At 43.1% G+C, this 18,538-nt stretch overlaps 1 protein-coding gene across 2 annotated transcripts in view; it reads right to left on the bottom strand.

Moving 5' to 3' along the window:
- HADH (hydroxyacyl-CoA dehydrogenase) overlaps window positions 1–18,538 on the bottom strand; it is a 46,437-nt gene that overhangs the window by 12,266 nt on the left and 15,633 nt on the right. For both annotated transcript variants that reach the window (XM_011945728.1, XM_011945726.1), the window contains exons 2-4: window positions 14,654–14,782; window positions 9,374–9,531; window positions 3,971–4,097 (exon numbers count right to left, since the gene is read on the bottom strand). In XM_011945728.1, coding sequence (XP_011801118.1) covers window positions 3,971–4,097; window positions 9,374–9,531; window positions 14,654–14,782 — 414 coding nt within the window. The remainder of the gene's footprint in view (window positions 1–3,970; window positions 4,098–9,373; window positions 9,532–14,653; window positions 14,783–18,538) is intronic.

The raw sequence follows: 18,538 nt of genomic DNA, 5'->3' as shown, positions 1-18,538 counted from the left end.
TTCAACCACACAACCTGCACCACGAGCACCTGGAACCACAACAGCAGAGCGGAGACAGCCTGGGCCCAAGGCTGAGCCAGCTGTGGCTCCATACTCCCCTTAAGAAAAGAAAGGGTTATTTTAAAGATTAGTATTACAATCGTAATACCCCTTTTCATAGAACGTTTGAAGGGCCATTCACCTGCAAAAACGGGAAACTCGGGCACATCTGGTAAAACAAAGTGACATCAGAGCCCAGTTCCAGGTCTCACCAGTCCAAGGCACTCCGGCACATTTTATCAGAAGGAGGAAATGATCAGCAGACCTCTGTTTCTGCCTCTCCCAACAGGGTCAGGCTGACTCTGTTCCTAAAGGTCTCACACTGTTTTCTCTCAAGACACTGTGTTTACATATTAAACACAGGACTGTCTTTTCGTCCACAAAAAAAGTGTACTCTGGGCTGGACACGGTGGCTCACACTTGTAATTCCAGCACTTTGGGAGGCTGAGGTGGGTGGATTACTTGAAGTCAGGAGTTCAAGATGAGCCTGGCCAACATGGCAAAACCCCATCTCTACTAAAAATACAAAAACTAGCTGGGCATAGTAGCACATGCCTGTAATCCCAGCTACTAGGGAGACTGAGGCAGGAGAATCGCTTGAACCCGGGGGCAGAGGTTGCAGTGAGCCGAGATCATGCCACTGCACTCCAGCCTGGGTGACAGAGCAAGACACTGTCTCAAAAAAAAAAAAAAAAAGACAAAAAAAAGACAATACAGTACTGTAGAATGTACAAAATCAAGGCCTAAAATACAAGTGTGTGTGTATGTACGTGTGTGTATAGGACAGTTTTACAGGTTTTGCTGTTGAGACAAGCCTGGGTTCAGTTGCACCACTTACTGGCTGTGTGACCCTGAGTATGTTTCTTGAAACTGAAATGACACTGAAATCTCTCGTTCCCCTCAAGGAGAATGAAATTAGATTGGGAGTAAAGCACAAAGCCTAAGCACAAATGCTCAATAAATGCTGACTTCTGTTATCTAATTATTTGAAGTCTGGAAGTATATGATGGTTGCCCTTAAAGTCCTCTGCACGGGACCTGACCTTCCATTATAGATGATGAGGAGCCCCAGGAAAGTGGAGTCATTTGCCAAAGTGATAGGTCTCCTGGATTCCTACCTGAGTATTCCTCCCATGACTCCACCCTCTGCCACATAGATGCTCTAGAGGCCAGCGGCCCCTTGGCATTAGAACATATTCATCCTGCTGGGGAAGGCTTTTATTACAGCAAGTGGGGCCTGCTACCTGCTCCAGCAGCCCTCCTGACCTCTGTGAGGTGCAGGCAAGGACACAAGGGCTGCCCTACTGGCTTCTGTAGGGGACGGCATCAAGCACAATGCCTCATACAGTCAGCCCTCAGTAAGCATTTACAGAACGCATGTGTTGGGAATTAGATTTTGGTAAATGGAAAGAACCAGATGAAGTTTTTATTTATATGTATATAAATAAAAACTTCATCTGGTATATACACACACACACACACACACACACACACACACACACACACACACACACACGTAAAATGTAAAGGCCAGTAAAGAACTTCAATCAGAGTCGAAGAGTCTACTTTGACCCTTTGGGGCATGTCTTCACTATGCAAGAGGGCCGTCTGACTTGGTGAACTAATGAGCTAGTGTCTGTGCAGGGATGAAAGGTGCTATATAAATGAAGAAGAGCTCTCACTCCTGTTTCATGTGATCACAGCCTGGGCTATGGTGTCATGTCGTGACATCAAGAGAAGTGAATGGATGGAAACAGAAAAAGACACAGTGAAGATGGAGATGAGGAGGATGAGAAAGACCAGAAGCTACCCTGTGGGTATCACAAATCAAACAGAATCCCAGAGCTGTTTGAAAGGAGGTCTAAAAAGTCTGCGTCAAAACCACAGACTGAGCTGGGACAAACGTTGCTGACTATGGAGTTTTCGAAATAAGTTTTTGGTTTAAAGGAGTTAACAATTGTGAAGGTTTGTTGTTTTTTTTTAAACAGGAGAGACGCATGTTTAGTCACTCATTCATTCAACAAACAGTAATTTACACAGATATGCTGCTCATAGTTACAACAGAGTCTGAAAAAAAATACATACATATACATTTAAATGAGCCCAGTCCTAAGTAAAGCTGATTTCTCAATCAGAAATCAGCTTATTATACAAGTCATTTTGGTGTACACCACCAGCAACACAAGGAAGAGCTAAAGTTAAACAATAAAAGCTGAATAGAGAAGAATACTTTTACAAAATACTTTCTAGAAAATGGCAGCATTTGCTAAACACCAGCTATTAACAGCCAACCCACTACACTTCCAAAGACAAAAGCATACATTACCAGATAAATGCAGTTGAAAACATTATTAAAGTAAATCTACAGAATGTGTCTATCTCTAAAACACTTATATATACAATATAATAACTAAAGAAATTAGTTCCTAAGTACTGAAATGTTGGAAATGCATGCCACTTCTGTGCTCTTATCTGCATGAGGATAAATGCTATTTCTTCTGTTCCCCAAACCCCTCCCCTCATTCTTCAACTTCCTCAAAAAATCAGACTTGGGGGATAGGAGAAAATAGGAAGAAGCTGAGAATGTTAGCAAGAGAGAAAAGTCCTATTGCAAGACGGTCGAAGTTGTCACTTGAGAGAAAACTAAAAAAATGGCCATTGTTATGATTTATTAAAAATGCTTATGCCTAATGGCAGGGGAATGAGGAGGATAAAGGAAGGAAAAGGAGTTGGAAAAGGCAATAAGGAAGAAAACAGATGATACACAATCCCAGAGAGGCCACAGCCAGTCTCTGGAGGTTTACCTGGCCCTACATCACCCGCATGGCAGCATAAGCGTCCCCTACACTTCGCACGGCAATAACTCCCCAACCTCAGAACAAATGCTACTTTAATAGTGGCTGCTTCTCAGACCCTGTAATTAGGGCCCTGTAAAAGGCAAGTTGCCCCATTTCAGGTGCAAATTGCCTACTGTGACTCCAACTCCAACATATTGGAGTCTCCAAGCATTCCAAATAGGATGCTGGGGAAACCCTCCCTGCCTCCCACCTCCACCTTCCAGGTTTGTGGTCAGGAGGCTCAAGGCTATCAGAAGCTGGTTTTATATTTTTACTTGTAGGGTTTTTTTATTTGATATAGGATCTTGCTCCGTCACCCAGGCTGGAGTGCAGTGGTGCAATCACAGCTCACTGCAGCCTCAACCTCCCGGCTCAATCAATCCTCCCACTTCAGCCTTCCAAGTACCTGAGACTACATGCGTGCACCAAAACACCTGGCTGATTTTTTATTTTTTGTAGAGATGGGGTCTTGCCATGTTGCCGAGGCTGTTCTTGAACCCCTGGGTCTCAAGCAATCCACTTACTTCCACGTCCAAAAGTTCTGGGATTATAGGCATGAGCCACCGTACCCAGTGGGAGCTGGTTTTAATAGCTCTGATCACAACACACAGGAGATGTACCTCATCTGGGGACAATGCTAAGGCACCGTTACATGGGGTCAGAATTAACCCCAGAACTGTGGACAAGCTAGTAGAATGGATCTAATGAGAACTGCATTTACAGCATGGGCAAGCTGACCTCGACGAGATAATATGAACACGTGTAGCTGCCCTCTCCATGGTCCCATCAAGCCTGTGGTTCCTAGTGCTGCCTTCCCATTCTGATGCCTCTCAGCACTGCCCATCAGCTCTGGCACAAATAAGTAAATGACATTCCACAAAGTTAACAGCCCTTCTAGACATCACTAAGCAAAACACAGGGCTTCGAAGAAATAAAGCATACGGGTCTTCCTAGATATGAGGCTCACGGACAACCTTCTACCCTCAGGTTAAAACCCATCCTAGGCAACTGGTGGCAGGGCTGGTGTAACACAGAAAAGCAGGACTGAGAGAGCTCGCAGAGTGGGCAAACATACACAAGCTGATACCCACTGACCTCCACGAGTTTCATCAGGGGCACTGGGTTGAAGAAATGGAGGCCAGCGAATCGGTCTTGTCTGGTGGTGGCATTGGCTATGCTTGTAATTTGCAAGGAGGAAGTGTTGCTGGCAAAGATTGTATGTCTGTGAAGAGAAAATATGGTGGAATATCAGAGTGAATCTCATCTTTCGAAATAGCATGACTCTTGGGTGCAATGCGCGAGGTGACTAGTTACTGCTCCATCTGTTGTCCTGACCCATTGGAGGAATCAGGGAAAAGACACATCTTCATACAACAGGCTGAAATCAAGTGATGCTTCAGTTTTTAAATTTTGAAATTTGAAGGTAAATAAAATTGGAATTTCCTGTTCCAAAAGGATATTTAACTTTCACCAATCCTTCCTTGATTTTCCGGAACAAAATTTCCCCTACCTACTTGTATTAGTTAACTTCCAAGGTATGTGAGATAACAGGAGGTAGCTAATTAATCAAGCTACTTAACCAATCCCAGTCACAAATGAAACTCTCAGTGATCAAAGAATAATGAAAGAAAGAGACCTAAAAGCAACAAAATTCTAAATGAACACATAAATCCTCAATCAGAAATATCTGATAATAAACATGAATTAAGGTATTTTCTTTCAAGTGAAAAGCTTTATTTTTCCATTGGATGGAAATAAAAATTAAAACAAGAAAACCAACATGGTTCAAAAAAATTTTAAGGTTACACAGGTAGATCTGGGAAAAAGAGGATATAGGCATATGCATACATAAAACATTAACTTATTAATTTAAAAAAATCCATACTGACTTAAACCAAATTTAGTTTTTTAAGGTCACAGTAAAGTGGGGTGCCAAGGCATGAGAGGAAAAGCTTTAAACAGGCCAACTTCCAGGCTTTCCTGCAGCGCCACCTGGTGGATAAAAACATACAAACCGGTCTGGTGCTGATTCCAACCAAGATGGCCTGTGACAGGGCAGGAAAGGCAAGGATCCCTTACTGACCAGACTTGGGGGTTCCTGCTTACCTAAAAGGCAATACTATAATCTGCTTAAGTCAGGTGGGAGGAGAGGAGGAAGAGAAGGGAGAAGAAACCAGTTATTTGGAAAGGAGGGAAGAGAGGTAAAAGGTGAGGCCGGTGTGGGTAGGCAGTGGAGAGACTTCTCTTTCCAGGTAGAAGCACATCTGCCTTCTCCAACAGCTTCCAAAGTAGGTCATTTAAAGGCCAGGTTTTCCTTTTTTTGAAAAAAAAATGACATTTTTTAAGGTCTTAACATTTCAGTTTTCAAAGTTTCTTGCTTTGGTCATTGGGGAAAAAAATAAAAACTATTCCTCATTATAGAAGGTAATGAAATAAAGATCCTCTTCCAATAACAATGTGTGTGGCCAACACAAGCACTGTTCAACCACACAACCTGCACCACGAGCACCTGGAACCACAACAGCAGAGCGGAGACAGCCTGGGCCCAAGGCTGAGCCAGCTGTGGCTCCATACTCCCCTTAAGAAAAGAAAGGGTTATTTTAAAGATTAGTATTACAATCGTAATACCCCTTTTCATAGAACGTTTGAAGGGCCATTCACCTGCAAAAACGGGAAACTCGGGCACATCTGGTAAAACAAAGTGACATCAGAGCCCAGTTCCAGGTCTCACCAGTCCAAGGCACTCCGGCACATTTTATCAGAAGGAGGAAATGATCAGCAGACCTCTGTTTCTGCCTCTCCCAACAGGGTCAGGCTGACTCTGTTCCTAAAGGTCTCACACTGTTTTCTCTCAAGACACTGTGTTTACATATTAAACACAGGACTGTCTTTTCGTCCACAAAAAAAGTGTACTCTGGGCTGGACACGGTGGCTCACACTTGTAATTCCAGCACTTTGGGAGGCTGAGGTGGGTGGATTACTTGAAGTCAGGAGTTCAAGATGAGCCTGGCCAACATGGCAAAACCCCATCTCTACTAAAAATACAAAAACTAGCTGGGCATAGTAGCACATGCCTGTAATCCCAGCTACTAGGGAGACTGAGGCAGGAGAATCGCTTGAACCCGGGGGCAGAGGTTTCAGTGAGCTGAGATCATGTCACTCCACTCCAGCCTGGGTGACAGAGCGAGATTCCATTTCAAAAAAATAATAATAATAAAAAATAAAGTACTCTTATATTTTCCTGGACATACCTGTCTTGAACCATCTTTTGTTTTTCCCATTCTGACACTCAGGTACCAAAAAAACTACTTTTCTCTTAAATGTTCTAAAAGAAAATCGACAACACAAGCACAATGATGACTAGCAATGCCCCCAGACCCTAGCATCAAGAAGACAGGAGGGGTGGTGGAGACGGCAAAGGATCCAAGAGTCTGTACTTTGCCTAAATGGTAAAGTCAGGACTTCGCTCAGGCTGCCTGTGTGCCTGGTCATACTTTTCTTTTCTTTTTTTTTTTGAGACGGAGTCTCGCTCTGTCGCCTGGGCTGGAGTGCAGTGGCCGGATCTCAGCTCACTGCAAGCTCCGCCTCCCAGGTTCGGGCCATTCTCCTGCCTCAGCCTCCCAAGTAGCTGGGACTATAGGCGCCCGCCACCTCGCCCGGCTAGTTTTTTGTATTTTTTAGTAGAGACGGGGTTTCACCGTGTTAGCCAGGATGGTCTCGATCTCCTGACCTCGTGATCCGCCCATCTTGGCCTCCCAAAGTGCTGGGATTACAGGCTTGAGCCACCGTGCCCGGCATACTTTTCATTAGTGTGTCTTAGGCTGCTGCTAGAGAAGTCATGTTGCTCTCCAGGATGCAACTGTTTCATCAGGGCTTCCAACGGGAAATGTATCACTTGACTATATTTTCTTCTCCCATTATAGGATGGAACTGTAAAACCCGCCAGTAAAGTACCTCTCAATACAGCTGTTTAAAAAACGTAGCAAGCATTCAGTAATGGTGGTGATCTAAAACAAAAACAAACAGTGCCAAGAAAGGTGGAGAAGGTCAGAAGCAAAGCCACATCTTCAGTGTGACTATGGGTCATGTCTTTCTTTCACGTCATATCTGTTTTGCATCAATTCAGGTGAAAGAGCCTAGTGTAGTGCCTGATACACACAGGCACTCAGGAAATGTGAGCTAAATTAAAGGAATTTCCTAAACAACTCTGTACAACAGGTACCAGTGCTGCTGCTCCTATTTTACCCATGGGGGAAGCTAGTGTTGGAGAGTTAGAGTCAGAAAGGTCTAGGAAATTATTTACCCCAAACCCTTCAACTCACATTACAGATGATGAAACTGAGGACCTTTCCAAGGTCGGAGGTGGTGAGGGGTCGGCACCAGGCCCAGGCCTCCTGACTGTCCCCAATGATCCTTCTGTAGCAGACACGGACAACGGAGGGCAGTCAGGCCTTTCACTGTCACCAAGAGTGACCAATCTTTTCAATAAAGATCAAACTGCTTGACAAAACTCCCTTTTTTGGGGTTGGTGTTTATTATTCTAAAGGGCTCCCTGCTGGCCTGGGAGCCAGCCCTGGCACCACAAGTTCTTCTGTTTTTGTCAGATGTCTCTGCAGCCTCTAGATGCCTGTGTGAAATGCACAAGGACACTGACTGGCAGTGATGTATAGATGACAGAAAGGCAAGTCTCTTTGTCAGGGGCAGGGCCTCTCTGGCCACAAGGCCACCTATCTCTGAAGGTTGACAATCTGGCGAGCTGGTATGCAAGTGTCTCTCTTTAGCCACTGCCCACTGGAAGTGCCCTGAGAATTGTTTTTGTCATATAATCTTATTCTACCATTCAATTCCAACCAAGAATCATAAAGTATAGTCAAGCAAGTCACTAGAAGAGCACTGATCAGTGGGTCAGGTGTCACTTGAAGGCTCTGGATCCCGAGGTACATTCTGCCAAGAAGAATTCCACCCAGGAAGCCAGGCAGCTAAGAAGTCAATGCTCCTTTAATGCTCCCAAGAGTACTTCGATGGAACCCAGATAAAGCTCAAAACAGGAAAGTCCTCTCTGCCTACAGGCAATCCCTTCAATTACACCATTCTGTTTGCTCCATCCAAAAAAGGAGGAAACACAGAACTGCTCTGAGAGTCCTTGGCAGACAGTTAAGGACACTTAGGGTACTCCTATACCCGAGAATAGAGTACAGGAGTACCTTACGTGTCCTTAACTGTCTGCTGTCAGATGTCTCTGCAGCCTCTAGATGCCAGTGTGAAATGAACCAAGGAACATAAGAGCAGTTTCATGTTTTGAGGACCCAAGCCTCCTCCATTATCTAGCATAGGAGTACTCAAGACCCACACACTTCAAGAAACATATAGGCCTGTCCCTGGATGGACCCCTCCAGGTTACCATGGGTAATTCTACCCTCATTTAGGACAAGGATCAGATTAGGGCAGCCCAAGCCTCGGAAGCAAACTGGGAGTGGGAGGATGAAGAAAAAAGGAAACCATATTGGCTCTTCTTGAAACATCTGAGGGGTAGGAGAGAGGGAGGTGGATGAACTTGGTTAGAGGATCCCTTCCTGGGAGAAGGCAATAAACAACGAGGAAAGTTCAAGGCCCAGGGAGGGATCCCTCAGAACCTGTCAAGAATGTCCAGGGGTCATGAACAGATATATTTCAAAAAAAGACATACAAGTGGTCAATAAACATATGAGAAAATGCTCAGCATCACTAATCAACAGAGAAATGGAAATTAAAACCACAATGAGTTTAGCACCTGATACCAGTCAGAATGGCTTTTATTAAAAAGTGAAAAACAACAGATGTTGGTGAGGATCTGGAGAAAAGGGAACCCATGCATGCTGCTAAGGCAATGCAAAGTACAACTTTTAAGGAAAACAGTAAGGAGATTTCTCAAAAACTAAACATAGAACTACCATGCAATCCAGCAGCCCCACTATTGGGAATATATGCAAAGGAAAATAACTTATTCTATCAAAAAGATCCCTACACTCATATGTTTACTGCAGCACTATTCACAACAGCAAAGATATGAAATCAACCTAAGTGTCCATCAATGGCTGAAAAGAAAATGGGGCATATATACACCATGGAATACTACTCAGCTATAAAAAAGAATAAAAATCATGTTTTTTGAAGCAACATGAACAGGAGTGAAGGCCATTATCTTAAGTGAAACAACTCAGTCAAATACCACATGTTCTCACATATAAGTGATAGCTACGTAACAGGTACCCATGGACATACAGAGGGAAATAACAGATACTGGAGACTCCAAAAGGTAGAAGGGTGGTGAGGGCTGAAAAATTACCTATTTGGGTATAGTATTCACTATGTGGGTGATGGGTATACTAAAAGCCCAGACTTCACCATTATACAACATATGCATGGAACAAAACTGCACTTGTACCCACAAATCTATAAAAACAAAAAATAAAAATGAAAAACAAAGTAAAAAAAAAAAATTGTCCAGAGGTTACATACTCAGCAGCAAACTTGTCCAGCCTTTTGAAGAGCTCATTTTTCACCTTCAGATTCTCCACGATGGCTTCCACCACCAAGTCTGTGCTGTGGACAACAGAGGCTGCATCCGTGCTGGTCACTATGCTGCTCAAGGTCTTCTCCACAAATTCATCGCCAGCCTAATGCAGTGGGAGGAAGAAGAGAACATTCACCGGGCTCACTGGAAATCAAGTTCTTAGCTCTGCTCCCCTTAGTAAACTGGGTGTTCAGAACACCTGTACTGGCCCACCCTATCTGTTCTCAAAGTGTCCATGAAGCCTGTAATTTATCCTTCCACAGCTCCGCACCATCCACTAGTCTTGAGGTGGTGCTGACTATTCATCTCTAATAAAAGCAGAGACCAGCTCCTATTAGAGCAAGGGCAAGAGCCAGGGTAACAAAGCCAACTTAGCAATTATCAAATAATTATTGCCCGTCGTGTGCCTGAAACTGTTGTTTCCAAAACAAGCTAGACACAGCCTCTGCTGCCAAAGAGCCCGCAGTTTTCATTGTTTCCTCATTTTCCTCCTGTGACTCCAGGTTTCCACAGACCTCAAGAAGGACAGAATCGGAGATGGTGCCTCTATAGGCCGCCATTTTATTTCATGATGTAATTTGTCCCCAGGGCCATCAAAATAGTCATAATCAGCAAAGGCATTCAAAATCATCATGGAATAAGCAGCCAGATCTCAGCTGTTCTACAGAAATATTCTACTAGCCACATTAAAAAAAGGGAAAAGAGGCAGGGTGCAAGCAGATCACGAGGTCAGCTAATTTTTTTGTATTTTTAGTAGCGACGGGGTCTCACCATGTTAGCCAGGATGGTCTCAATCCACCTGCCTCGGCCTCCCAAAGTGCTGGGATTACAGGTGTGAGCCTTCGCGCCCGGCCTCTTTTCCCTTTTTTTAAGGTGGCTAGTAGAATATTTCTGTAGAACAGCTGAGATCTAGCTGCCTAGCTACTCGGGAGGCTGAGGCAGGAGAATGGCGTGAACCTGGGAGGCGAAGCTTGCAGTGATCTGAGATTGCGCCACTGCACTCCAGCCTGGGCCACAGAGCAAGACTCCGTCTCAAAAACAAAAAAAAAAGGGAAAAGACACTCACAGGTAAAATTAATGTTATTTAACCCAATATATCTAAGATGCCATCACTTCAACAGGTAATCAATATTTAAAAACATTAAGATGTTTTATGTATTTTTTTCCCCTATTATAGCTTTAAAATCTAGTGTATATTTTACACTGAGAGCACATCTCTATCTAGACTAGCCACATTTCAAGCACTCAGTAGCCACTTGTGAGTAGCTATTATACTAGTGGTCAGTATAGAGCTAGATAAGCATAGTATGTCAACTAGGCAAAGTGAAACTGACACCTCCCTCCTCAGTAGTGTCCCTGGCAGAGGAGAGAAATCTCAGGAGTATAGACTTCTGAGGAGCAGCTAGCCAGAGCTGAGCAACTTGAGTACAGGGGCCATCCTTTTATCTTTAGGGTGTTGCTCAAAAACAGCCCAAGGAGACAATTAGCTGAAAGTTTGTAAACAAGGGGAAAATGCAGGCTATCTGGGTCAAGCTCACTCTGTCCTAGACTCCAATCCTCAGGCCAGGGCTCTTATAATCTCATCTGTCTGGACCCTCCTCATAACACATCCCCTGTGTGGGGTCCCACTACGATTAAGAATATCAGGGACAGGTGGGCCGGGTGCAGTGGCTCACGCCTGTAATCCCAGCACTTTGGGAGGCTGCGATGGGCGGATCATGAGGTCAGGTGATCCAGACCATCCTGGATAACATGGTGAAACCCCGTGTCCACTAAAAATACAAAAAATTAGCCGGGCGTGGTAGCGGGCACCTGTAGTCCCAGTTACTCGAAAGGGTGAGGCAGGAGAATGGCGTGAACCTGAGAGGCAGAGCTTGCAGTGAGGTGAGATTGTGCAACTGCACTCCAGCCTGGGCTACAGAGCGAGGCTCCATCTCAAAAAAAAGAATATAAGGGACAGGCGAAGAAGATCTTAATGTAAAAAGTAAAGTAGAGGTTCCTCTTCAAAGAGACTCTCCTCCCCGTCTAAGAATAAATAGTAACTTTTCTTAGAAGCAAAACTTAGTCTAAGACCTGTGCTAACATTCTTAAATATCTGCTAGCTGTAATAAAGAAATCAATGTACTTTATGTTCTTAGTTCCCACAATTTAGCGTAAACATTTACCCTGGCATGCTTATACTGGTCCAAGCAGGCAATAGGTCACAGCCTATTCCTCTTCCTTATTTAGAAGTGTTTTTACCTTTCTCAGCATTCCATAAGTTACTTCCTCCTTGCTTTGTTCTCCTCTGCCTTTGCCTCTTTTTAAAAGCTCTAAGTTGCTAGCCAATCAAGACAAATACATTTGAATGTGAAGTTCTGTTCCAGCCAACAGAAACCGGACACAGCAGTAAAGTAGACATGTCATGTGATAAATGACCCTGTCTCCTTTGTTCAGGGTACTCTTGTGGCTATACTGCTGGTGAGTGTACCCTTTCCGCAAAAAGTAAAAGTGGCCTTGCTGAGGAAATTAAATTTATGTTCAAGTGCTATTTCTTTACAGCACCAAAGAACAAGCATTTCTAACATTAATCTGCCTGTGATATTTATTCTTTGAATTTCATCCAAGAGAAGGTAAAATTATCTCCACCGTCACCTCTCTGGCTTTTAAAGGCCACTAGACATTGGGAAAAAAAAAATGCGTATCAAAACCACAATGATTGCAGGACTCGGTGGCTTATGCTTGTAATCCTAGCACTTTGAGAGGCCAAGGTGGGAGGATCACTTGAGGCCAGGAGTTTGAGAGCAGCCTGGGCAACACAGCACAACTCCGTCTCTAAAAAGAAATCTTTTTTAATTAGCTGGGTGTGGTGGCTCACATCTATAGTCTTAGCTACTCGGGAGGAGATCCAGACCATCCTAGATAACATGGTGAAACCCCATCTCCACTAAAAATACAAAAAATTAGCCGGGTGTGGTAGCGGGCACCTGTAGTCCCAGTTACTCGAAAGGGTGAGGCAGGAGAATGGCGTGAACCTGGGAGGTGGAGCTTGCAGTGAGCCGAGATTGTGCAACTGCACTCCAGCCTGGGCTACAGAGCGAGGCTCCATCTCAAAAAAGAAGAATATAAGGGACAGGTGAGAGAATGGCTTGAGCCTAGGAATTCAAGGCTACAGTGAACTATGATCACGCCATTGCTCTCCAGCCTGGGCAGCAGAGCAAGACCACATTTCCAAAAAAAAAAAAAAAAACAAAACACAATGAGATACTACTTCACACCTAAGACGACTACAATAAGAAACAAAACAAAACAAAACAAACATGGAAAATAGCAAGTGTTGGCCAGGGGCCAGGATGCGGGGAAATTGGAACCTTCGCACACTGCTGGTGGGAATGTAAAATAGTACAGTCACTACAGAAAACAATTTGGTGGTTCCTCAGAGAGCTAAATATAGGATTACCATACAACCCAGCAATTCTATTTACAGGTATATAACCCAAAGAATTGAAAACAGAGACTCCAAAACAATAGTATACCAGTGTTCACTGCAGCATTATTCAAAATAGCCAAAAGGTGAAAACAACCCAACTCCATTAACAGACGAATGGGTGATATGGTTTGGCTCTGTGACCCCACCCAGATCTCACCCTGAATTGTAATAATCCCCATATGCCATGGGATGGGCTCCGTAGGGGGTGATTTATAAAGGACAGTTCCCCTGCACATGCTCTCTCTCTCGCCTGCTGCCATGTAAGACATGATTTTGTTCTTCCTTCACCTTCCACCATGATTGTGAGGCCTTCCCAGTCATGTGGAACTATGAGTCAATTAAACCTCTTTCCTTTATAAATTATCCAGTCTCAGACATGTCTTTATTAGCAATGTCAGAACAGACTAATACAATGGGTTAAAAAAAAAAGTGGTATAAAGCCAATGGAATATTGAATTGGAATATGATAATAATCCAGTGGAATATTAAGCCATAAACAGGAATGAAGTTGGCTGGCGCGTGGTGGCTCACACCTGTAATCCCGGCATTTTGGGAGGCCGAGGTGGGTGAATCACAAGGTCAAGAGACTGAAACCATCCTGGCCAACATGGTGAAACCTCGTCTCTACTAAAAATACAAAAATTAGCTGGGCGTGGTGGTGCACGCCTGTAATCCCAGCTACTTGGGAGGCTGAAGCAGGAGAATTGCTTGAACTCAGGAGTTGGAGGCTGCAGTGAGCCGAGATTGTACCACTGCACTCCAGCCTGGTGACAGAGCGAGACTCTGCCTCAGAAAAAAAAAAAAACCGAATGAAGTTGTGACACATGTTACAACATGGATGAACCTTGAAAACTTTATGCTAAGTGGAATAAGCCAGACACAGGACAAATATTGTATGAGTCCACTTACATGAAGTATGAATGTGCAGGCGTAATTAATGCTACTGAATTGTATAGTTTAAAATGGCAAATTTTATGTTATATATATTCTACCATAATAAAAAATTTTTTTAAAAGCATCTAGATATACCACCTTGGATAACTGAAGTGAGAAACAACAAATGCCCTATGTGTACTTTTCTCTGTCTGCATACAGCGAGAAATTCCATCCAAGCCCCAAGGAAATCAATCTTAAGCAACTTTAACAAGATGACAAAGGTAAATTAAAATTTGTTTAGGTGATTTGTGCTGTATTTCTAATTAAATGCAAACTCCTAAGTGAAAGTGCACCAAAAAAGCAGCATGGCTCTCAGTCACCGACTCCTTCTCATCCCACCATGCTGTTTTTTCCCAACCTCTACGGAGTTCCTCAAATTCTTCTATCTCTTCTGCTCCTGGAAAGCAGAATTATTCACTCTTAGTTTCTATAAATACCATATTTATTATATCATTCTCTTAACTTGTAGTATAAAAATTATCTTCCCATTTCTTCTTCCATCCTTTTAGCAAAACAAGTGTTCTTCAATTCCAAATTCTCAGTGTTCTTCTAGAATGAGTTCACTACCTGTACAAGCTTTCTTCTCAACCTTAAATCCCACCCAACAAAATGGTTATTTACGTCTCCTGTTTTGTAATCAGTAACCCCTGAATGTTTAGTAATTACGTTATTATATTGGTTTAAAGTTATGGAAAAGTGAGTTTTACACCAACAAACTGAAAAAAAAAGAAAAAGAAAGCAAGCCAGAAATCCCCCATTGCCCTGCAAATGTAAAGCAGTCAGAGGACTTGTCTTAAAGACATCAATAATAAGAAATTACCTTAGGATTTTCTGCAAACTTCTTCTTTGCCACTTTCCTAAGGCTTTCCTCAATTCCCTTTTTGGATTTTGCCAGAATGTCCTCTGTCTGGTCTACCAACACTACTGTGTGACCAGTTGCTGCAGCAACCTAGAGCAACAAAAGAACAATTTCTTTTTAAAAGAAAGAAAACATAACACACACACACACATACACACACACACACACATACACACACACACACCCCACCCCAAAAAGCAGTGGCATTTCATATTCCACATGAATTCTACTATCATTCCATTCAAACTACTGAGTGAACATATATGATAAGTCAACATTAACTAAATGCACACTTCCTGCCAGGCACTCTTCTAAAACCTTTATATTGAATACAACAAATTCTCAAAACAAGTGTCAAAGGTTAAGAAGCGCCCCTATGGTCACTCAATGGGTAGACAGCAGAGCCGGAATCTGAATCAAAGTCCTGAAGGCCACACTCTAGATACTTCTCTGTACTGATTCTAACACTGCAACTGTTCCATTCAGGGGCCACTAGCTATTTAAATTAATTGGAATTAAGTAAAATTAAATATTCAGTTCCTCAGTGGCACTAGCCATATTTCAAAGTGCTTAGCAGCCTGTTCCCAGAGCACCTACTCCCCAGCCACCATCCTTTTCTCCTTGGAGCTGGAGCCCCTCGTGCAGCTTTGCCTCTTGGCCCTTCTCTTCTGCAGCTCTTAAATCAGCAATGGGTAAGACTTCAAACTCTAATAATGGTGGCAAAAAGACTCCTGTCCCCAAGGGCTATTTGGTGGCAAGACTCCCATGAAAATGAAGTCTTTGGGATCAGCTAATTTAGGATGGGCAATTCCCTGCCTTCACCATGCCACCCTGGCTGAGGGAGGAATCCTAGGGTACAGTGTATGTTTAGTGAAGCTGCCCAAGCTCACACACAGCCAGCTAAGCGCAGTCACAGTGAGTGACAAATCAATCCCTATTTCATCACTGTCTGGCAATAGCTTCAGCAAGGATCACGGAATAGGTATTGTGGCTAAAAGCAAACCATTGGGTCACCTTGATCACCTTATAGGCACGTGTATGTCAATCAGTTCAGGACAGAAGCAAGAGGACAGGCATGACCTAATACAATCATAAATGATGCAAGAGGACAGTAGAACTGAGATGCCCCTCAGGATCCGAGAAGCCCCCTGCAAAACCATTGCTTTGGAACCTCGATGACACCAACAGTGTGCAGGAGAGGGGCAACTTATCTGGAATGAACCTGCCCAGAGAAGAACAAGGAGATGACAAAAATCGTCCCAAACCATGGTTGTGATATAAGATTTTTGAAGCCAGGCAACAAAAACTCAAAAGCAGAAAACCAGTGAGTAAAAGAAACAGAAACAAAAGAGGAAAACATAAAGGCAAAGATGTTCAAATCCCAAGGCAAGATTTCCAAAGAACAGTTTGGTAAGACAAGTTTTAAATGCAAGGTTATTTCAACTGCACTCACGGCTCCCTGGAGAAAGCAGCACATGGTGGGCTAATGTCTGAGCCTGTGCACCCGTAGGGCTGCATCAGCACTGTCTGGGAACCAAGGCATGAAAACGCTCCCAGGACCGAAAAGTCTGACAACCAGGACTGGGCAACTGGAACAACGGGGGATGAGTTATCTTGATACAAGGACAGAGGCAAGCAGGAAACCAGCCCATCAGCAGAAACATTCCACAGGCTGCAGGTAAGTAGCAAAGTAAAACAACACCCCAAAAGCAAAACCCTCATCAATCCAAACCAAGGTTTTTCCCTAAGTGGCAATGGACCAAGGCCCATTTAGTCAACGATTCAAATCATCTGATGCAAATTTGAACCTCCAATTCAATAAATTGTAAAAAAGCAAGAGCAAATTTTGTGCAGAAAAGACTTAACATGGCAGGCCTGAAACTGCTATCCTTAGAAAAAGGCCTGTTAGAAAGGTTGGCCCTTGGCTGGCATCTGGAACTTAGATCTTTCAGGAGGGTTCTCAGCATTCCCTGGTAAGTATGCCTTGCTGTGCCTAGACTGTGTGTGCAAACAATGCAGTTTATGATGCATACCTGCTTTCCTTCTGAGTATGGAATTTTCAAACTTGCCAGGTAGGAGTGTTACATGACCAATCCCAACAAAAAACCTGGACACTCTAATGAGCTCTCCTGTGTTAACAGAAAAAACAAACTCTGTAAAATATTTTAAAGAGATTTATTCTGAGCCAGTGAGTGAAGATGGCCCAGATAACAGTCTCAAGATGTCCTGAGAGAGAGTGCCAGAGGTGGGCTGGTGGTAACATCAGAAATCAATGCATAGAAAGTAAACATTGGTTCAGCCTAAACAGGCGGGATATCTTTAAGCTGGAGCTTACAAGTCATAGGTGGATTCAAAGATTTTCAGATTAGCAATTGGCTGAAAGAATTAAGCTTTGTCTCAAGACCTGAAGTCAGTACAAAAGAATGCTTAAACTAAGAAAAGGGAGTCTGCTGTCACATGATGGTATACAAGAAGTTGGAAAGTAAGCCACATTATAGTAGGTTAATTTTAAAAATCTGTTTAACAAGAGTATGGTTTGCAGGGCATGACTTAATACTTGCCTGGCATGACCTTAGGTCTTGTTTCCAGAAAGAGTCTGTTCTGTCAGTCTTTTGGTCTCTATTTTACCGTTAATGCTGATCAGTTGTGCCTAAACTCCAAATGAGAGTTAGAATGAGGTGCCTCTGACCTCCCTTCCCATCATGGTTGGAAAGCTCAATTTTTCTCCCTACTTCAGTTTAAAGGCTGGAGCATTTTCTATAATTTCAGACTCTCCAAAATGCCTACACTTGCATACCTGGTCTAGTAAGAAGGTAACAATTGTATGTTGTAAATGGTTATTCCTGGCAGACTTTTTTTAAAAAATTCTTTTTACTTTAGCTTTTCTTTCCTTGATTATCTCACAAAGTTCAGGAAAACACAAAAGAAAACTTATAGTGTAGACATTTCACAGACATAGATAGAAAGGACCCTCCTGCTTGAACGCAAAGTGCATATGGTTAGGTCTGAAAGGAGAAAATACAGGCAAACAAGAGAAATTTTAATTCTCCTTAAATTTTTCCATTTTATGGTAAATCTCTGTGATGCAGGTCACAATTTATTGTGTTGCAATAAACTACCACTATAGCATAACTTCAAGTGATTTCAAGTTATAGTAACATTTTCATTTTACCCATGTGCAGAGATCAACCCAATCTAAAAGTGCAAGGTTCCTTGCCATCATTTCTTACAGTCATACCCTAGAGACACAAGGTCAGCAACTTCTAAGGGCAACCTCAAGTCTTCATCATCTTTACAAACCCCAGTGCCCTACCCATGACCCACAGTGAGCAATCAATGTATGAACAACATACAAACCTGATGCCTGGTACATATTAGATGCCTAATAAAATATCCACAGGATTATAGGTCCAATGTTCTTTGATTAATCTATCCACATGGAGTTGGTGTTCATCTCCTGCTGGTGCGTTAGTCTAAATGGGCCATCACAGAGATGGACTCAAGATATTAGGTAGGCTATTCCTTTCTCTCATTTGGACCATAAAAACTGCACAACTTTTATCCCAGACTGGTTCGAAAGGCTAAGACACTCTTAAGCATGGGTGAGCAGCCATAGGCCACCTGAAGGCCACATCATTTATTTCTGAATTATGAGTGCACTTGTCTTATTTCTTCTATGAGATCTCTAAGAGCTGAGACACCAACAGAAGTCAATCTCTACCTCCCCTCAGAAAGAAGCGTTTGAAAAGCCAAATGCAGCAAAAATAAGAGGCGCCACGTACTGAGCATCTACTATGTGCCAGGTTCATAATCTGCATTTTCCAAAACTATTTCTGATTAATCCAA

The sequence above is a fragment of the Colobus angolensis genome, unplaced genomic scaffold, assembly GCF_000951035.1.
Source record: "Colobus angolensis palliatus isolate OR3802 unplaced genomic scaffold, Cang.pa_1.0 Scaffold244, whole genome shotgun sequence".
NCBI lineage: Eukaryota > Metazoa > Chordata > Mammalia > Primates > Cercopithecidae > Colobus > Colobus angolensis.
The sequence above is the reverse complement of the archived record's forward strand: the minus strand, read 5'-3'. Positions and strand labels throughout refer to the sequence as shown.